We start from the raw sequence: 22,729 nt of genomic DNA, 5'->3' as shown, positions 1-22,729 counted from the left end.
TGGAAGTGATAAGAGTGGAAAGCAAGACCATCCATGTTCTGAGGAAGATAGGAATTAAATGAATAGATTAGGTACACAGTACATTGTAGTCAGTGATCACAGTAATTTAGTGTTGGGTAAACCCAAAGATCCAAATTTTTGAGCAGAAACTCACTATTTGCTAAAAACTGCTGGGAAAACTAGGGACAGTTTGCGAGAAAATAGATATAGAAAACATCTCACAACATATATCAAGCGAGGTCAAAATGAGTACGTGATTTAAACACAAAGGGTGATACCATAAGAGCATGGAATAATTTATTTTTAAGATTTATGGATAAGGAAAGAATTTAGGACCAAATAAGAAATAGAATATTAAGAAATATTAAGTGAATAATTTTGATTATTTAAAATTACTGTTTTTGTATAAACAAAATTAGAAGAAAAGCAGAAAACTGGGAGAAATTATGACAATATCTCCAAAAGAGGCCTCCTCAAATATATATAGAACTGAATCTAATTTATAAGAATACAAGTCATTTTCCAACTGATAAATGGTCAAAGGATATGAACAAATAGTTTTTAAATAAAGAAATTAAAACCATTTATAGTCATGGAAAAAATGCTCTAAATCATTTTTGACTAGAGAAATGCAAATTAAAACAACTCTTGAAATACCATTTCACACTTATCAAATTGGCTAATATGACTAAAAGAAAAATGATAATTGTTAGAGGGGATGTGGAAAAGTTGGAATGGATACTAATGCATTGTTGATGGAGTTGTGAACTGATCCAGCCATTCTGGAGAACAATTTGGAACTTTGCCCAAAAGGGCTATCAAACTGCATATCCTTTGATTCAGCAATACCACTACTAGATCTGTATCCCAAAGAGATTTAAAAAGGGGGGGGGCTGGGGAAAGACCCATTTGTACAAAAACATTTATACAAAAACATTTGTACAAACACAGCTCTTTTTGTAGTGGCTAAGAATTGGAAATTGAGGGGGGATGCCTATCAATTGGGAAATGGTTGAACAAGCTGTGGAATATGATTGTAATGAAATATTTATTTTGCTATAAGAAATAACAAGCAGAAGATTCTCAGAAAAACCTGGAAAGACTTACAGGAACTGATGCCAAGTGAAGTGAGAGGATAAGGAGAACATTGCACACAGTAAGAGCAATACCGGACAATGAAAATTGTGAAGACTTAGCTGTTATCAGCATTACAATGATCCAAGACAGGTCCAAAGGACTGGTGATGAAAAATGTTATCCATCTCCAGAAAAGAACTGATGATGTATAAATACAAATAGAAGCATACTGTCTTCCTTTCTCCCTCCCTCCCTCCCTCCCTCCCTCCCTCTTTCTTTTCCTTCCTTCCTTTCAACCTTCCTCTCTCCCTCCTTTCTTCCCTCCTTCCTTCCCTCCCTTCTTCCCTCTTTTCCTTCTTCCTTCCTTCCTTCCTTCCTTCCTTCCTTCCTTCCTTCCTTCCTTCCAACCTTCCTCTCTTCCTTCCTCCTTCCCTCCCTCCTCCTTTCCCTTCCTTCCTTCCTCCCTCCCTCCTTCCTTCCTTCCTTCCTTCCTTCCTTCCTTCCTTCCTTCCTTCCTTCCTTCCTTCCTTCCTTCCTTCCTTCCTATCTTCCTTCCCCCACAAAATGTCATCTCAGGAAGGGTGGGGTAGGGAAAGGAGGGAGGAATAGAATTTTGTACTAAAAAACTTTTATTTAAAAAAGAGTGTAAAAATTGTTTTTTTTACATATATTGAGAAACAAATAAAATATTATTATTTTAAAAAGTGGATACTTAATTGTGAGCTAACCTCAAGCTCACTCAATTTCACCATGACTTGATCCAGAGTGAGAAACAGGTAATTTATACATTCATTGATAGAATACAGGAAAGAAATTTTCTAACAACTACCTGAAGAATCAATTGGAAGAGTGGCAGAGAAATAAAAGGTGAGGATAAGGATATTATGAAGGTGATTTAGGACAATTTGAACTTGTAAAGTCTGGAAACTAAATTTTGGTAGGAGAAATTTGGGGAAAATTGAGGATAAATAGATAATTTCTAAGTCTAGATTCTACTTCTGTTTCCTATGACATAAGGCAACAAGAAAATTAGGTAAGGAGACAAGGATGAATAAGGAAAAATAAAATTCAAAAGTGTTTTTGAGGAGTTTGGACTTGTGAAAAAGGCCAGATCCTGAATTTGAAAATGAGAAATTTGATAGAACTTGACAATAAGGTAAAGGTACACATTTTTAGTTGTAGTAAGAGATTTTGTTAGTGAAGTATACTCTAGATAGAGTAAATTAGATGAGGAGTTTAGGAAAGAGGTCATGAGCCTAACACAAAAGTATGATAAAATAGTGAGGAGGACTTTAATTATTTAGATATCAGGTTGAGCTCTCTCTCCTCGAAACACAGTAACTAATAATTTTTTAAATTTTCTTTAATGATTAATAATTTAAAATTGTAGAAACCAACAAAGAAAAATTCTATTCTAGATCTGATTCTCATTAACAGGAGTAATGAGGTAATGGGCCAGAGAGATTTTGTTAAATCTTCTCAAAATTGTACTTAGATCCATAAAGTTGGTGGTTAGAGTCCAAATACATAAGAGCAACAAAATGTAAATGTGATCTCAAAGTTTAAGATAAAAAAGGGAACTTTAAAAAAATGATACATATATAGTTACAATCTTTGTAGTCAAATAATATCTGACTATGGTTAGGATATGTAACTTAAACTTTTTCTTTAGATATTATTTTTTGAACTGACAGCTAATTTAACATTGAAAATGAATTAAATTTTGTTAAATCTGCTTCCTGATCCAGTGAAAAGTGCCAAATAATTCTACTTTCTCATGAAAATGCTCCTTTAAGATATGTCTATATTCATATGAACATTTTTTAAAGAAACATTTTCTTTTAACATTTCAAGAGAAAAGCCTTTAAGTACTAATAGAAATTAAGAAAATAGTGTTATTCAGCAATAACAAGATTATGTGATGATGAGTTGTGATGGACTTGACTTTTCAACAATGAGGAAATTCCAATAGACTTGTGATGGAAAGACTCCTCCACATCCAGTGAGACCAAATATGCATCACATCATAATATTTTCCACTTTTTTTGTTGTTTTGTTTTCTTGTTATTTTCTTATTTTCTCCCCTTTGATCTGATTTTTCTTGCACAGCATGACAAATGTGGAAATATGTTTAGAAAAATAGAACCTATTGGATCCAACCTATATTGGATTACTTGTTGTCTAGAGGAGGGGGGGAGATGGGGAAGGAGGGAGAAAATTTTGGAACACAACGATTTGCAAGGGTAAATGTCGAAAATTATCTTTGCATGTATTTTGAAAAATAAAAAAAATTAACTTAAAAAAGAAGATAATGTTATTTCTAAAATACAAAATAAAAATTTAACTTTTATTATACCTTGGTAATGTGCGTAGCACAGACTTCTTGTGTTAATATCTATATTAAATAAATGAATTAATGTCAAATTTTTGATTCTCCTATATCAGAACTGTTGTAAGTGGAATAGGTAGGTGCATTGAAATGTTTCCAAGGCCATTAGAGTAACCATGGCCTCAAAGAGGGGGCAGGTTTGGTTGGAAGTGTTAAACATATAGCAGGCAGTTAAATCTGAGATTTTTGGTCATTTTTAGTCTGCTTGCCCAGTTGTTTGAATCCATGATGCCAGACAGACAAGGCAGATTGTGTTTTGTTCCTAGAAATAAAGTAATGGAAAAACAAAAATTTTTCACTTCAACTATCCATTCCAGGCAAGAATAAGGAAACCACAGAGGCAGTACAGATGGAGCAGCGGATAGAGCACTGGCCTGGAGTCAGGAGGACCTGAGCTCAAATCTGGCTTCAGATATGTAACACTTTCTAGCTGTGTGACCTGGGCAAGTCACTTATCTTCAATTCCCTGGGGGGGATAATATATAATATTATAATATAATAAAGGAACCACAGAACATTTTTACCTAAGGACAACACCAGGGTCTATAAAGACAACTCCTATATATACAAAGTCTTGAAGAATAGTATTGGTTGATTAGTAATGTCAGTGGATTATCATCATCAGAGCCCATTTTTAAATAATTGATTACTGATCTACCAATGTAAACTGCCAGTGCCATTTCCTAAACTAACCATGTTTTTGCATGATTTGCTGATGACACTTACACCATGCTTAGTTTTACAGTGGATGCCAACAAAGATATGAGTTCAGTACATTCTTTGGTACATTGTATATCAAATCTGTATATATATTATATATACATTATCTGGCAGTCTATCCATTAGTGGTTCCTAATGTGTTCAGTAAACCACAGCTTGGAGGTGGATGTGAGGGACTGCCAATACATGCATCACCATTTTGCCATTACTAATTTTTTTCTGGTAATGGATACAACCATCATGTGGTTGTAGAGGAAGGGAACCAGCAGTATGGAATCTTTATGACTATGTCTACATTACATTAGGTGTAAAGTTTAGAAATCACTCAAATATTTTATTTATACAACACAAAATACCCAAAACTTTAGGGGTGGATTGAGGAAATTTTAGAGCTAGGAATGATCAATTAACAGGCATTTGTTAAGTGCTTACCATGTGCCAGGCACTATGCTTGGTTCTGGGAATCCAGAGAAAGAAATGGAACAGTTTTTGATTTCAGAGACCATATGAAACTTTGGGAGAGTTAAAGAGGGCTTAATTTAATATGTAGCCTAGACATTAGTAGGAGAGTTAGTTTGGATTTGTGGGAAGATGGTTGTTTGCTAGGACAGAGAAGGTTCTACATGCCCTGCAAACTCCCAGTTGTGGTTTAGAGATAAAATCCCTTCTATACTACCTCACCCAACTCAGGAATCCTCAGAGAGATCCTCAGTCCTATAGAGATCCCAGAATTGAGAAATTAGGTCATATCAAAAGGTCAACTCCCAGGTTCAGATTTCTGGGAAGTTCCAGCACTCTCTCGGGGAAGTTTTTCCCAAGGTCCATAGTTGACTGCTTGAGCCCAGCTCAAGGAAAGTAGCCTTGCAGGACTTGCTAGTGATAATCAACTCTCCTGACATAATAGAGCTAGGTCTATTAATGCTGAGAGGACAGTAGACCACCAGCCTCCTGTTGTTCCACAAGAGTTGCTTGAGCCAAGTTTCAGGAGAAAGGCTTTAGCGGAATACAGCCCAACTTGGGAGCAGTCCCTGAACCCTGCAGCAAGGGGGGAGAATCTCAGGAGGAACCAGCATCAGGGAGATGTCCCAGAACCATGTGACTAAAGGGAGCCCCTGGACAGAGCCCAGCACAACAGCCTCTGAGAAGGGCTTTAGTGTAACCCATTGTATTCAGAACCAGACAGCTCCTGACTATACCATGTGTGAAATATGACTCAAGCACATGCCAAACCATGCTTAACAAGCTAAGAAAAACTCCAAACACTGTGGTGTTCAGAGAGGCATTTAGGAAAAAACCCTGAGAGGGTAGCAACCTTATAAGTCTTGGAGAAAAAAAATATTCCAATCACAAGAATTGAAGTATCAGAAAGAAATGAAATAAGAGATATAAAATGAAAAAGTTAGGGAAGAAAGAATAAGGAAAATTTGCACCTTAGAACAAATGATGGAAAACTTCATATGATAGGCTGAATGTCCTAAAATATTGTAAAAAAAATTTCAGGACTTTTATAATCTGATTATGAATGAAATGAGTAAACTTAGAAGACCAATTTGTACAATGATTACATTAAAAAAAAACTTTGAAAGCTATAATAACTACCATCAATTCAGTGCCCATTAATGACTGCAGAAGACTAATGATGAAAATACTATCCATTCAGAGAACTGATGGCTTCGGGATGCAGAATAAGACTTCTTTTGTATGTACATCCTTTAAAGGAATTTGTTTTTACTTCAGCATGCATATTTGTTGCAATAAACTTTTTTAAAATGGTGTGGAGTATGGGAAGATGAGAAATTTCATTTTTGTTAAATTTTTAAAAATAGATTGGAAGTTACTACAGAAGTGAAATGTTGCATGAATTTTTAAATGAGGTCATTATATTAGTAGTTTTATTTAACTTTTAACAAGACCTCATAAAGTGGGATTAATCTGTAAACTCATGTAATATAAAACAAAAACATCAATAAAACTGAAAGTTTAAAAACTCTTAAAAGAATTAGCTGGGGTATAAAGAGGGTAGTGAGTATATAGCTTGGTAAATAACTTGCTCATGGATATACTATATATTTGAACGAAGCTACAAGGCTAGCTAGCCATTTCTCTTCTATAGCACGATTTCTTTTCTAAGTGTGATCACTAATTCATAGGAGACAAAAAATTCAAGAATTGAAATAAAACTCCTACTTTCTTTATACAAATATAAAGTATGGGTAATAAACAAGGTTAACATAGGAAGCAATTATAAAGAATGCTAAGAACAGGAAAAGACTTTTCCTCCTCCTCTTCCTCTTCTTTTTTCTTCTTCTGATATCTTTTAGTTAGAAATCAGAAACAAGAATTTTTCTCTATTTTCTCTGTAATAAACACAACAGAAATGACTATTAGGGAGCTGAAACCCAGTATAGAGAAGTGAGAATATGTTTGATACATACTAATTAAGCTTGTCTAAGAAGATGGGAAATATCTCCATACAATCTACTGTAGAGGGCTGAAACTCTGAATCAGACAAGAGAGTACTTAAGGCTACCTATTTGATGTGAAACAATGGCTCTTTTAGCATATATTTGGATGATGGCTCTCCTCACCATTGGTGCTTGCTGAATGTTTGGTAGTAAGATAATTGTAGGCAAGGAGAGAAGTCAGAGTCACTTGGTGGCAGGATGAGAAGGAGAGAGGCTGGAGACTCTGGACTCCAGAATCCAGGATGCATCTTTGGCAAGCCATGTGACAGCTTGCCTGCCTTCTTCACTTCTCTCCCTAAAGACCAAGGATTTTGATTTATCCTGACTGGCTGACCCTGAGGCCCTCCAAGGAGCTAGCCCATACTTTACATTTGGCACCCAGTGTGGACCAAGGACCCTAATTTCAGTGAAGAAGTCCCTGTGACCAGGAAATAGGGTGAGTATTGAAATAGACAAACAGGGAATTAATTTTGTTAAGGACTAAACAAGTAACTTTCCTTTTCTAGCTGAAATGGGGCAGATATTTTCTCCCCCACTCCCATGTCCACTCCCACCCCGAGGGAGCTCTATAGAAAGTATACTTAGACTAATAAAGAGGCAAAGTTTGCTTATAACTTGGGAGCAGATTGGTGGACTCTTGGAAACATTAGGATGCATGTCCCCTTGGTTCTTCAAGGAAGAAGAAATAGAGGAAGATAACTAGGAGATCAACTATGTGAATATTACAATGATAAAGGTCCTGATTCAATGTCTAAGGAAACATTATATATATATAACATAATACAATTGGCCTTAAAGAATCTCGAAGTTCTAGAAGAAAAGAAAAGCTCTAAGAACAGTCAGATAAGGAAGTGTGAGGAGAAAGAGGAAGAGAAGAAAGAGGTTAATGAAAATATTGCCGAAAGGCATGGGGAGTTAAGTTGCATGATGATTCTCACTCTCACAGCCCCGGCTTCAACTCCACTTACACCAGAGCAGGCTCTTCAACCTTCCCCATCAATTTCACCTTCCTGGTGGAGGGAGAGCCAGGGACTCTGGCTGACTCTGAAGCCCTGCAGGAAGCTAGCCCATACTGTACAATTGGCAAGAGCAAGTGAGAAAACATCCAGGTAAGATTTATATCTTGCACGTCCACTCTCACAGTGGACTTCCAGGTCCTATTTTTGATGGTAATTCAAAGACAGATAGCCTTCTAATCATGTTGGCCAATACTCCTTTATTTCAGGCAGCCTAAGAATCATTCTAAATACCATCAGGCTGCTTGAGCTTTACATTTACAATTTGGAATAACAAGAGAGGAAGCTAGGAGCATAGTAAAAGTCTATACAGCTTGCCTTCCTTTCCATGCTCCTACGCTCTCTCCAGGGAAGAATCTTCATGGTTTGAGACCCAATAAAATCTGGCAAATGGATGTGACCCATTATAAATCTTTTGGTCGTCTGTCTTTTATCCATGTTGTGGTAGACACCTTTTCAGGATTCACTTTTGCAGTACCAGCAACAAAAGAGACAGCCCGAGTGGTCACTGAATTCCTTATACAAGCATTTGCAATTATGGGTGTGCCACAAGCAATAAAAACAGATAATGGACCTGCATATACTTCTAAACATTTTGCACACTTTTGTGCACAGTATAAGATTTTACACATCACTGGCATACTTTTTAATCCTCAAGGATAGGCAATAGTAGAGGAGAAATAGAGACATCAAGACACTCCTCCAAAAACAAAAAAAAGGGGGAGCCACAGGTAACCCTAGAAAACTTCTAAATTTAGCTCTTTATACAATTAACATCTTGATTTTTGATAAAGCACTGGCTTCAGCAGACAGGTTTTTATAACCCACCAAAAAGGCAGTGTCCACTGTGAGTAGCTCCACTCTCTTTAGATAATCACCAGGTGATGTGGAGAGACTCAGAAAGTGGTGAATGGAAGGGACCAGATAGGTTAAATGCTTAGGGGAGAGGGTTTGCTTGTATCTCTACAGATGGAGAAGGAATCAGGTGGAAGCCAACGAGTTGTATTCGCCTTGTCCATTGGAGAGAGACAAAGCAGACTCTTGAAACAAAGGAGAAGACAAAGAAACATCAGGTTCCATCACTGACTGTGCCCACCACTGAAAGAGTGTGGCAATTATGGCGATTGACTCATGGACATCAAAAATTGTTAATGAGACATGCAGAACTTCAACCCTCAGGAATCATTGAATCCCTGAGACATGAAAAGATTGTTGCAGGACTTCAAAATCTGCAGAAATCATTGGATTCCCTGGCAGATGATGAGACTGTTGTTGGACTTGAAAACCCTCAGGAATCATTGCATTCCCTGACATATAATAAGACTGTTGCAGGATTTAAAAAACTTTCAGGGATGATTGGATTCCCTGACACATGAAATAATGGACAACAGATTGGTTTTGGACTATCTCTTGGTTGCTGAAGGAGACGTATGTGTGACTGTTGTTTACATACCCTCCTTCTAGGACTTCTGGAAATCTTTTACAACACCCTGTTGATTTATATTGTTTGTTATATCACTATTTGCATGTATAATTCATGTTTGTTACACCACATTGAGCCTGCACTGGCTGTGGGGAGAGTCATCATGCTAGCCTGTACATTATTGCTATGTGCTTCTGTAATAATGCCCATGTTGATGGGTTTGTGCATACCTGTTTCTAGTAAGACCCTTCAGCCCAGAAATCCGCTAACAATATCAGGCTTGACTCCTCACTTCCCTTTGGTGTTTTTCATCTCTCTTCCTGAGAAGTCGGGGGGGGGGCGTGATCGTCTCCTTTTTGAGGTTCTCACTTCACTGAGAAGTCAGGGAGGGCATGACCACCTATGTTCTAAAACAAAAGAAAGCAGGAGATGTAGAGGGCTGAAACTCTGAATCAGACAAGAGATCACTTAAGGCTACCTATTCCATGTGAGACAATGGCTCTATTAGCATATATTTGGATGATGCTCTCCTTACCATTGGTGGTTGTTAAATGTTTGGTAGTAAGATAATCATAGGCAAGGATTGAAGGATGGAGGGAGAGAAGTCAGAGTCATTTGGCAGCAGAATGAGGAGGAAAGAGGCTGGAGACTCTGGACTCCAGAATCCAGGATACATCTTTGGCAAGCTGTGTAGCAGCTTGCATTCCTCTCTTCTCCCCCAAGGACTTTGATTTATCCTGGCTCTGGCTGATTTTGAGGTCCTCCAGGGAGCTAGCCCATACTTTACAATGTACTGCCCACTGAAACAATAGTGAAGCAATGAAGGAAGAACCTGCTCCCTTAACTCTGACCACTTAGAACTCCATTTGAAGATTAGACTTTGGTGGCTTCTATAATTTTTTTCTCATAGTGCAGTATGAGATCCCCCTGCCCTGCCACATACCTATTTCTTATTGAAAGGCAGGGCATTATTCTTAACTACTCCAATAAGTAAAAGAAACAACTTTGTGTGTGGGGAGAAATCTAGTAGTGCAGAGATAATCTTGTAGCAAGAGAAGGGTCCTAAATCAGATGTTGTCATCCCCTGCCAGTGCAAGGTAAACTTTGAAATCACCTAGCTCTAGTGGGAAGGATGGAGAGAAAATGTTGAAGAACAGCCGACTGGGGGAGGGACTAAATAGTATTTTCCTTTAATATAATATCTAATGAGAAACTATGGGACAGTTGGCAAAATGTCTGAGAAAAAGTTGGGAAGGAGCCAAGCTGCCAAATAGAAAAAATAGAAAGAATACTTGTGAAGAAAGAAGAAATGAATAAGAAAATCAGAAAAAATTACAAAACACCTCCCCCCAACCCAAATCATGCTATATTTGAAACTAACCTGAAATTCCTCAAGACTTTCATCTATGATAGCTACTTGAATCTATGCATGAAGAGCATGCCTCTAAATATAGCACCCCACCAAATAATGTACAAGAAATACAATGAAAAATTATAGTAACTTCATCCTTTCCAGAACTGCAAAATGTTGAGTCACAAGCTGAGCAATAGAAAAAGGGGTCCACCAGAAAAGCCAGTGCCAGCAGAGATTGTTTTTAGAATGGTTTTGAATAACTATGTCATTTTGATTATTATAAATACATAAATTAAAAATAAAGAACATATGAAGAAAGACTATCTGCTTCTACAGAAAGTACTAATAAAAGTGGGCATAGAAAGAGTCAAACAATCCAAATCACATAAGACCTAGGAACTTTTGTTAAAAATGAGAGATCTTGGAATGCAGTATTCCAAAAGATAGAAGACAAGGCTTACAATGAAGAATAACATCCTGCAAAGAACATGGATTTTAAAAAGTGAGTTTAATCCTACAGGGGAAAATGGATTACTTATTGAGTAGAGCGTTTTGAAGTTTTCTGTTGAAAAGATCAAATGATAATGTACTTTGAAAATAAATACAAGAGTCAAGAGAAACTTAGAAAGGTAAATTTATCTGAGCAACTACAGAGATATTACATTAGCATGAAGTGCTAACATTCTGATGAGGAGAAAAAAAGTGTCCATTCAGAAAAATCATTTTATCTTAAACTGGTTTGATTCCAACTGTGACTGGAGGTAGGTTGACTCTGTTCTGAGGATCTTCAGAAAGCAAAGAAGAGGATATTAAATGGAATATTCTAGTGTAGAAAGGAGAAAGAAATTTCTATTTCTTATTTTACTATTTCTTATAAGGGGAGTATAAGAAGAATATGTAACAATGGAGAAAATGGGAGAAAGGAGACATTAAACACATCTCTTATCAAAAGCAGATTAAAAAATAGTTGTTGCTCATACACAATTTGATGTAGAAATGAATCAAATTCAAGAGGGAAATAGGAAGGGATAGAATGAAGAATGGTTAAGAGGGAGGATAGGATGGATCTTGAAGATTAGATTAATAGGGGAAAAAAGGAAAGAATTATAAATTAAAGGAGTGTCCTTCGATTGAGATGGCTGAACACATTACAATCTGTTAATGTAATGTAATATTTATTGCATATTTTCATTGTTTGCATTTAAAACTCAAGTTTTGAGTTGCAATTATACCCCCATTCTGGCATGAAGTTTATCTAATAACATTTATTTTCTCATTAAACTGCATCATTGACTTCCCAGATTAGACTTAAAATGTAAATGATTTATACTAGCTTTGAGGTTATTAGTTAAGTTTCATGCCAGAATGTCTGCAACTGTAAAAGATTCCAGTTTTTGGCGTTTGAGGGAACCTAACTCCATATTTCCCATAAACTCAATGTTTCAACATTTGTGTTTTTTTACTTTTGTATTTGGGAGGAATATTACCCCAGAAAAGCTGAGGATTGATTGTATTATATGGTTTTTTTGGTTATATGGTTATGCAGAATAGAGATTCATAGTTTTTTCTTGTAAAATCCTCTTTATGTCCTATTTTGTATATGGGAATGCTTATGTTTTAGAAGTATTTTTAAGGTTCAGAATTTTAAAAGAACAACAAAAGATCTTTGAAATAAAAAAAAAATGAAAAATTTGGTGGGACCCACTAGAAATTATGGAAGAAATATCAAACTCCAAATAGTTCAAAAGATCAATAAGAAAATTTTTTTAAATTAAGAAAAAAATAAGAAAGTAAAAAAAGAAATAGGATACAAAATAATCCCCCCTTTCTCAAATATGAGTATCCTCTATAGTAGTAACAAAAATTAAGATGTAAAACTGTACAACTTACAGTATTATTGTAAAGTACTATAAACTTTACAGAATAAAGTACTCAGTAGTATATGAACTAAATAAAGCAATTAGATGGCATTGTGAATAGAATGCAGGATGAGAAATCAGGAAGACTTGAGTTCAAATCCTGCTTTAGATACTTACTAGTTTCATGACCTGGACAAATCTCTTCAACCTGATTTCCTCATCTGTAAAATGAACCAGAGAAGAAAATGGCTATCCACTCTAGTATCTTTGCCAAGAAAAACCCAAATGAGGTCACGGAGAGTCAGACAATACTGAAATGATTGAATAATTTGGGGGCAATGATGAATAGGCAACAGCACTTCTTTAAAAGGTCTGAGGGTTTAAGAGTAAACAAGATTACCTGGCAACCAGAAAGCTAATTGAATTTAGGCTACATGAGGTGACCATCATGGTGCATGCTTTCTGGATCTGATTATTTGGAGTGATCATTTTGGATGATACATTTTAGGAAGGATATTGAGAAATTAGAGGACAGTTAATCCTTGCTTATGAAATTTAAATGAAAGAGGTGGGGCAAGTAAACTTTGAAAAGATCAGGAGATGGAGAGGGAAATGATTGTTGTTTCCTTGTTTCAGTTTGGGGATCACAATAGTACCTACCTCCCAGGGTTTTTGTGAGGATCAAATGAAATAATATTGCAAAGCACTTAGTATGGTGTCTGGCACATAGTAAAGTGCCTTAAAAATGCTTGTTTTCTTCCTACCAAGGACATTTATTTTCAGACAGGTAAACACAAACTTATGTTAAACAAGAAATTGGAACCCTAGTTAAATAACTAGATGGTAGAAAAATATCTAGTAACATTCAATGAGTTTCTCACTTGGCCTTTATGAACGGCATCTCTGAGTGCTAAAAGCTTGAATAAATATTTCAGCAAATATTTACTGACTATTTGTAGTCATTTGAGAAATCATGGCTAATGGAAGAAGTGCCACAAGAACTGAGTTTGGTGAATGTCCTGATTTTTAAAAAGGGGAAGAATATGGATTCTCTAAACTTAGTCTGGTGATCTTGATAACAATTTCTATTCTAATTTTAGGATACATTATTACATGAGCATTTTGAGTACTTAGGGAGGAGATGAACATTGTGACCTAGCGTATTTTTATTAAGTAGCCATATTTGATTAATTTTATTTTTTCACAAAGTTAATTTCAGCAAGAAGTCAAGTTATCCCTGTGGAAAAGGTCAAGAGATGTTGACCATATAACAATATGTTTCATTTGGTTGCCCCAGTGTAGTTAGTGAGAAGCCCCTGTACCCCTGCAAAAGGAGCTTGGGGACAAGCTCTAGAAGTAAACCTCAGCTTTCAAAATGAGCAAAAACCAAAAGAATTCTGACCATAGAAAGTTACTATGGAGACAGGGAAAATCAGGACACAGACCTCGAAGAGAACAGTAGCAATGGCAAAATGCCTAGAGGTGAACCCCCAAAGGGAGATATGAACTGGTCTCAAGTTTAGAAAGGCTCTTAAAAGAGAAATAAAAGAAAAATGGGGGAAAGAAATGAGTGCTACATAGGAGAATCATGAAATTTTTGGGAAAAAAGTCAACAGCCTTAAAAGGAAGCACAGAAATTGACTGAAGAAAACAACTCCTAAAAAAATAAATTTGGCTAAATGGAATATATTAAAGAAAACTCCTTAAAAATATAATTGGTGAAATGGAAAAAAGTCTACCAAACAAAACAACAGCTTTAAAAGTACAATTGGCCAAATGGAAAAGGAGATTAAAAAAAAATTAACTGAAGACAATAATTCACCAGATTAACAGAGCTACTCCAGAACCCTTGAACATACAATCAACAATTATCAGTAGTATTCTCTTTTTTCTCTGGCTCTTAATGAATGATAATCTCTCATTTCATAGCTTCTGTGGCTCTGTGTGTGTGTATGCATGTATTTTTCATTCATTGCTCACATTTTGGAAGCATACTCTTCCCTTTAATGATATTAACAAAATTAATTCTTAGAAATTAGTTTTTTTTATCAAATATTATCCTTCCAATTATTTCTCCCTCTAACTTTTCTTAATTGATACATATCAATGTAATCGTGCAATACAAATAAAAAATTTATCTGCATTAATAAAGTCAGAGTGACAGTGGAAAAAAGTGAAGGACTTAGCATTAAATTCCATTATAATTTAAATGGTAAATCGATTCAATTGATTATATTATCTCACATGAATCTTAGTGAGCTGAAATCACTATTACTTAGGGGCTGAACATATATATATATATATATATATATATATATATATATATATACATACAACAAATACATACATATATGTATACATATACATGTCTTCAACATGCATATTGGATATTCATTATCCAGGATATATACACAAATATATCCAAGATGTGCATATATACACATATGTACATACATTTATACTTGTATGTACAATATAATATCTATACCTATATGTATATGTATAGCTGTATGTATACATGTACGCTCACATATGCATACCCAATACATTATATATATATATTATATATATACACATATACAACAAACATATATACATGTCTTTGATGTGCATATTGGATGTGTATATATTCATTTTCCAAGATGTGTACACAGATGTATTCAAGATGTGCATCCATACACATATGTAGACACATTTTTATTTGTATGTACAATATGTATCTGTATATATATGCCCATGTATGCATACCCAATACATTTTATATATACATGTATATATATACATATATATATATATATATATATATATATATATATATACACACACACACATATCTTCATGCATGTATCTATATACAAGACAAAAATTTTTATGTGAACATAAACAGGTATATACATTGTGTATCAGTTACACATCATCCATCCATCCATAACAATGGGAAAGAGATGAAAGTAGATTAGAAGATGACCATAATTGGAGGTATTTTAGGGTGAAAATGAGCTTCTATAGACTGGAAGGATGTTTGGGGAAAGGACTGAAGAAGGAGAACAGTAACCAGATTTACAGAGGTTTATAATTATCTTCAGTTATACTTATTGTAAACCCAAAGGACTGGGTTTAGAGACTGAGGATATAGGTTTGAATCCTGACATGGCAACTTATTAGCTCTGTAAATTTGAGGAAATTAATTCATCTCTTTATCTCATTTTAAAATGGCAGGACCAGACTGAAAGATCTCGACAATCCCCCCAGTTTCATATCTAAGAAACTACGATTTGTGAATTCAGGTTTGAGATGGGTCAAGCGTGCTCGACAAGAGAAATGAATACAAATGTAGACTTCTCTGGAGTTTGACTCCCAAAGTTCTTATGGACTGGTGTTAGGGACAGCACATGGAGCCAATGAGAGTGGAGAGTGGTAGGTGAGCAACCAATGAGAGGCAAGGGGATGACCACCTCCACGCTGGTCAGTTGGCCACCAGGCTGTGGTTAACTGACCTTGTGGAGCTGAGCCTCTCTTCTTGTGCTGTTGACCGGTCTTCACTTTGTTTCAAACCCGAGTTACTTTGGAATCAGAAGGAAATATTGGTGATCTTGGTAGATCAATCAGAGAAAGGTAGTGAGGGGCAGGGATAGAAGAAAATTCTGGTGAGTGAAGGTGGGAAGAAATGAGGGACTGAGGATGGTTGGAATCTTAAGTGTCACTTGAAGAAGAGCTGACATGACTAAATGTTGTTAATGTCAAATGCTAGGGTCTGTTTTGTCTTGTAGCTTCTGTGGCTTGTGACTAAACAATTAGAAAACCTTGGCTACTCAATCCAATGCCTTTTAAAAGTTGTTGTTGTTGTTGGTTTTTTTTTTTTTTTTGACAATACTTTAGGATGTTATTGGTCTTTTTAGATCATAGCTTGATATCAAGAAAAATAAAGTGATTTTTTTCCTTACCTTTAATTCTCCCCATTTTTTCAATCCTGATCATGACTCCTTCCACCTTCTTGACTGTTCCTCAAGAGCCACTTAGAAGGAAAAGGGAAGGAAATAAGGAAGAGAAGAAAAGGTTGGGAATGAGGGAGGGACAGGAAAGATTTAACTCTTGAGGAATTTGTATATTCATAAGAAGGAGAGGGTAATTAAAGATGCCAAAGGAAGTCCCGCTTCGTTCAAACATTAATTTGGGTGTTTTTCAAGAGTTCTTGAAGGTGGAAATGAAATAGAAGATAGAAGAAGGGTATTCATCTCCATACATGTGTGATTTGTAAGAAGAGTTCAGATGGTGTGAGTATGAGAAGGAAAACTTGAGTCAGGCCCTGGAAATTCTAATTTTCATTTTTCTGCTATATGCAGGGAGTAGAGTTACAGTGACTGGTTGTATCAGATTTCGAATTGGGACTGGAAAAATCGGGAGAGAAATGAATAAATCCTTCAAGAGTTTTCCGAGTCCCGATTTACTCTGTGGGAGACCAGATAGAGAGTCCTCATACTATCCACATTTTATGCTGCTGATATTTTGCATCATTTTTGTGTCAGGTAGGTCACTTCGTTCTTTAACTCACTCCCTTTTCAAGACCCCAAATCTTTCCCTCTGTACCCAAAGCAATTAAATCACAGTATATCTATAAGGCATGTAGGCGTTAATCACTATACTACCTCTTACCTTGTGCATAGTAGAGGTTCAATAAAATTAGATGTCCTCTTCACTGATTAAATAGTCATAAGAGGGTCATAAAATGGTCATCTGATTATGATGGACAAGGGAGAATGGTCTGAAGGTACAAAAACAAATTAGGGGACTTTGCAAAACATCAAGGGATCCCACCCATGCTGGGTTTGAACATGAAGTTTGAGCAACCCGGGATAGATATATCTTTGTCAGCATTTTCATGGTTGTGCAAATGGGACTCATAACTTGGTAAATAAGTAGGGAATACAACATTAAAGTTAAAAGCCCACTGTGAGAATCTATCTATCCCCATATGCTTTATATAAAGTATCAAACTGATTAATACTGATTGAAAGGGTATAAGAGTCCAAATGAGTTCTTTCTCACATTTGGTACTTGTTTCAGAGAGAGTTTTCATTGTTCCCTGAATATTGTCTCTCTCATCCCCATAATATTCTACTGAGGCCACAATTTCCATACTCCTGTAGGGAAAAGGCAACAGACAAAAAATCCTTTGGCTTGAACTTTGCTGGTAATCAATAAATCTTTTTTGACTTGTTTTAATTCCCCATGTGTACTGGACAGAAACAAAAGTAGACATACCATTATGATGATGACTATGGAGGTTTGAGAATCAGAAAGAAATACAAAGATTATCTAGTCCAATCTCATCATTTTACAGGAGAGGAAATGAGCCCTTGAGAAGGGAAATGATTTGCTCAGGATCACAGATTAAATAGCACAGCTAACATTTGAACCCAGGTCATCCATTGCCAAATTCAATCATTTCTACAGTCATGCTGTTTCTTCATGGCACTCTCTATAAGTAATAGGGGTTTCATGTATTCTTAAGATTGTGAACTGAGACAGAAATTAATAAAATTATGCCATTTGCATTCTTATAAGAATGAATTCTACAAATGCAGTTTAGTCTGAGCTTTTTAATTAAGAAGATACATGTAAACATCCAAAGTCTACCTCTACTAACTTTATTACGGACAAAAATTTCTCAGCCCACCTTTTTTTTCCTCTTGTGTTTTTTTTAAAAGTTCCTTTGCTTGAGATTTTGCTTGATTTAAGTAGAACCATAGCATATATGTAACTATGACTCAGTTAAGTATTAACTGAAGATAGAATGGAGGCAAGCTAGGTGGTGAACTAGACACAGTACTAGGCCTGAAGTCAAGAACACCTAAGTTTAAATCTGACCTCAGTCTCTTACTAGCTATATAATGCTGGGCAAATCACTTAATCCTTTTTGCCTCAGTTTCCTCATTTGTAAAATGAGTTGGAGCAGAAAATGGCAAATCACTCCAGTGTCTTTGCCAATAAAACCTCCATTGGGATCACAAAAAGTTGGACATAACTGAAAAAGGACTGAAAAACAGTGGGTAAAGAAAAGAATATCAACAAAGTCTACATAAATATAGAGAAGAAATCAATATTTGGAATGAGACATAATCACAGAAAAGAAGCATAGATTCCCATTTACTTTTTTTTTGCAATCAGATCCATACACATAGAAATGCATAATATCCATTTTTTTGAGTATGAAGTAGCTTGTTTTTGTTGGTCTTGAGAGTCTGCCCTTTTAAGATTTAGACCAGTAACATGTGTTATTGATAGCAGTAATGAGATTTCAAATGAGAGAACCAGTGAGAGACAATATAATTTTGGTTAACTATTTTGAATTAGGTTGCTTCTTTGTAATGTATATATTTTATTTGTTTTCTTTAGGAATGTTGAGGGTTATATTAAAGAATTATGAACCAGCTATCCTGACAATTCTTTCTCTTTTGGGACTTGGCATAGGACTCCTGGGCCGTGAATTTAAACAGGTATCAGAGATTATAATAAGTTAGAGAATGAGGTGAAAATAAGTTAAAAGGGATAAACTAAACCCAAATGATATTTTTTATAAATTAAAATGGCTTTTTAAAAAAAGCAAAACCAGGTTCTTTTTCAACAAAAACAGGTTTTTTTCTGTCTTGAATATATGATACAGTGTTTATGTCAGGCTAAAATTTATGTTGGTTAAAATTACAGAAAAAGATGGTGGTGAATATTGGAGGATATGTGGGAAAACTGGGACACTAATACTTTGTTAGTGGAGTTCTGAACTAATCCAACCATTCTGGAGAGCAATTTAGAACCATGCTGAAAGGGCTATTAAACTGTGCATACCCTTTGACCCCACAGTGTTTCTTCTGGGCTTCTCTCCCAAAGAGATCTTAAAGGAAGGAAAAGGACCCACAAGTGCAAAAATGTTTGTGGCAGCCCTTTTTGTAGTGACAAGACTCTGGAAACTGAATAGATGCCCATCAGTTGGAGAATGGCTGAATAAGTTATGGTATATGAATAGGTGGTGAATATAATTGTTCTGTAAGAAACGACCAGCAGGATGATTTTAGAGAGGCCTGGAGAGACCTACATGAACTGATGCTAAGTGGCAGAACCAGGAGATCATTATACATGGTAACAACAAGACTATATGATGATCAATTCTGATGGACATGGCTCTTTTCAACAATGAGGTGATTCAGGCCAGTTCCAGTGGTCTTGTGATGAGACAACCATCTGCACCCAGAGAGAGACTGGGGGGACTGAGTGTGGATCACAACATAGTATTTTCACTTAAAAAAAAGAAAATTTGTATCTCATATTTAAAACATTTTTAAAAGTGGGAAAACATTTTGTAAATAAGGGGAAAATATGGACTAGAGAGGATTAGGGCCTGGTATTTAGGCAATTTGCTTCTGTTTTGGGTTCCTTGGCTTCTCTACTATATATCATTTATCTCTTCTCTTCCTACACTGGTTCATTTTCCTTTGTTTGTAAATATATGCAGACTTATCACTTAAAAAAAGCTCCTCTTGTTTTTTGTTCTGCACCCCCCCTCCTTTTTTTTTTTTTTTACATTTTCTGACTGCCAAACTTTAAATGTGAGGGACTTATTGTCATCTGGTTCCCCTTCTTTTACACTATATAATATGCCATCCAATGGAAATCAGGGCCACTTAGTCCATAAAAACAGATTCATATCCTATGAGAGAAGTGCAAAACATCATATGCACCGCCCATATGTCCTATCCTTCATGCAGCTCCCCAGATGGTTTTCCTGGAGTCTGTTAGACCATGTTATTCCTTAAAACATGTTCACTTTTAAAGAATCCACCCCAAATGTCCATAAGGACTATTTGTCTCTGACCTGTGGCAGAACATTCCGAGTTCATATTCCACTGCTCAGCCACAGTTGGACACACTGCAACTCGATTCTGAACATAGTGATGTTATTATATTTGGTCATCTTTGAGAATAAAGAACAGTAACCAACCATTCTATTCCTCAATTATTCAATCCTTTTGTTGGCATGCAATATTATTCCTAAACAGCTTTATTCTGCTTTGAACTTCCTTGACAAAATCCTTTTTCATTTGGCCTATTGCTCCTAGAAATCCTGTTGAAAAGACTTTCTGGTTGACTGTTACTTTATTTTCTACATGCCTGGAAAATAATTTCCCCAAAATTCCTTCAAGGGGAACTTAGGTTTAGCAGCTTTCTTGCGTGCTTAGTCTTGTAACTCCCAGACGCCCCTATGAGAAGATCTTCTGGCCAGCAACAATCTTGTTGCTTTGGTCAAAAGTATAAGATCAATAAAAATAGCTAGCTGGGATAATGGTTGGAGTGTTGAATTTGGAATTAAGAGAACCTGAATTCAAATCCCTCCTCCTAGGTCCTCGATCCAATCCCTACTCTATCATTAGCATATAGTTCCAGGAATCACTTTTCTTACCAACTCTTCCCCATTCCAGGACTGTGATGGAGTGACCTAGGATTGATGTTTGCTTTTAAAAGACTGGTGGCTGCTCCCTCTTATTGTTGAACTTCTGTGCCAGTTGGAGTCGGGCTGCCATTCTTGCCAAATTGGGTCTTTGTGTCAGCATTAGAGGGGATAAGTGGGTGTGGATGAGTGTAGGTGTGTGTTGGGTGAGTGTGAATAAGGTATCTGAGGATCCAAGGGGCTGAGAATCGAGGAGGAGAAAGAGGAGAGAATGACTTTTGAGCTCCTGACAGCCAGATCAGAGAAATACTGAACCTTCAAGGAACAGTGATTGTTGGAACCTCCTCAGAAGGATCAGTATGAGAACTTTGTGCCTACAGGCTTTCCCATTTCCAAACCATTTGGAAACAAGAAAAGCATCAGGCCTCAGGAAACAAGTAACAAAATTCTATTTTTTTTTCAGACCAATTGTGAAACCAAGGATTAGGGGCCAAAGCTGGTTATCTCTAGGAAAATATTTCCTAAGGAGAGAATCACAAAGGATTGTCCCTAGGATTCTGAATTAGGAGAAGGTTGGGGTTGTTGTCTCAAGTCAAAGAAACAGAAAAGGAAGACAACACAGAAAATTGACAGTTATTCACAGAATAATTATTAATAGATTAAACATTGGAAGAAACATTTGTCTGAGATCTATATTCATTCTACAGCAGGGAATTTCTACAAACAACTGTTTCTATAAATATGCTATATTTGGAAAAACTTATTACTTAGTAATCTTTGGATCTAATTAAATATAATCCAATCACCTTGGGAAATAAAGTTTGTAAATATAATAATTCTAAGAAGCCCTTTACTTACCATTCATTACTATAGACCATGTGCTCAAGGAATATACACTTTAAATATAAATAAGGAAAAGCTTTTGATATCATCACATATCTTGTTGTACAACAAACATTCATATTGGAGAGACATCCTCTTGATAAATGTAATGAATGTGGGCAATCCTTTAGCAATGAGTAACACCTATGTGAACATCAAAGAATTCATACTGGAGAGAAACCTCACAAATTTAATGAATGTCTTCAGGCAGAGATCATCCTTTAGGTGATACTGGAAAATGAATCCTGAAAATCTTATACATGTAATGAGAATGTAGGAGAGTCTTCAGACAGAAGGAATTCTTTGAAATATATAATTTCATGTAATATATTCATAAAGGTGAGAAACCCTTTGAATGTCATGAGTGTGAGAAAGCCTTCAAAAGAATGACTATCTTAAACATCAGGAAATTCATACTAGAAAGAAATCTTATATATATAATGAGGATGGGAAAGCTTTCGCCATGATTGTTCTCCTTCAAATTCATAAACTCATTCTTCCTGAAGAGAAATATTTTGAGTGGAATGAGCATGGGAAAGGCTTCAGGTGCAGATCATATATTAAGTGACATCATAGGACTCACAGAAAAGTCATTAAAGTAGGAAAGACTTTGAGTAGCTCATTCTACTGAGAGAATTCATATTGAATAATAAAACTTATAAATGTGATATACATAAAATAATCCATACTGGGGAGAAAGTTGACACACAGAATGAATATTGGACAATATTTTAGACTATCTTGTCTGTGTTTTGGGGTGTGTGTGTGTGTGTGTATTCTGTGTTGTTCTAAAACCTTCATTGATTCTTTTTTTGTTTTTGTGTGTGTGTGTTTGTGTGTCTAAAATGTGGCAGCTTATTTACTTCCAATATATATCTCTCCATCGCCTTCCTAGTAACCTGCAAATTAATCCTATGGAAATTGTTGTATTATGATTCACAGCCACATAGCACCCATGAAAGAATACTCCAGGAATCCAAAACATTCTATGATCTCACTGGGACAGATGTTCCCACCACAGAATCCATTCATCCCCACCCATCCTGTGAGGTTCAAGTCCATGTCCTCTCTGGGAATACAAAAAAGGCAAAAATTCTCCTTTCTC

The 22,729-nt window shown here is 35.9% G+C and overlaps 2 protein-coding genes across 6 annotated transcripts in view; both read left to right on the top strand.

Moving 5' to 3' along the window:
• ANKRD45 (ankyrin repeat domain 45) overlaps positions 1-1,285 on the top strand; it is a 46,875-nt gene extending 45,590 nt beyond the window's left edge. For both annotated transcript variants that reach the window (XM_031936915.1, XM_031936916.1), the window contains exon 6: positions 1,064-1,285. In XM_031936915.1, the coding sequence (XP_031792775.1) occupies positions 1,064-1,116 (53 nt within the window). In that variant the 3' untranslated portion in view covers positions 1,117-1,285. The remainder of the gene's footprint in view (positions 1-1,063) is intronic.
• A 14,492-nt stretch (positions 1,286-15,777) lies between these two features.
• SLC9C2 (solute carrier family 9 member C2 (putative)) overlaps positions 15,778-22,729 on the top strand; it is a 105,373-nt gene continuing 98,421 nt past the window's right edge. For all 4 annotated transcript variants that reach the window (XM_031936911.1, XM_031936909.1, XM_031936908.1 and 1 more), the window contains exons 1-3: positions 15,778-15,917; positions 16,646-16,828; positions 18,699-18,799. In XM_031936911.1, the coding sequence (XP_031792771.1) occupies positions 16,711-16,828; positions 18,699-18,799 (219 nt within the window). In that variant the 5' untranslated portion in view covers positions 15,778-15,917; positions 16,646-16,710. The remainder of the gene's footprint in view (positions 15,918-16,645; positions 16,829-18,698; positions 18,800-22,729) is intronic.

The sequence above is a fragment of the Sarcophilus harrisii genome, chromosome 4 (assembly GCF_902635505.1).
Source record: "Sarcophilus harrisii chromosome 4, mSarHar1.11, whole genome shotgun sequence".
Taxonomy (NCBI): domain Eukaryota; kingdom Metazoa; phylum Chordata; class Mammalia; order Dasyuromorphia; family Dasyuridae; genus Sarcophilus; species Sarcophilus harrisii.
Note: the sequence above shows the minus strand (reverse complement) of the source record. Positions and strands in the feature narration are given on the sequence as shown.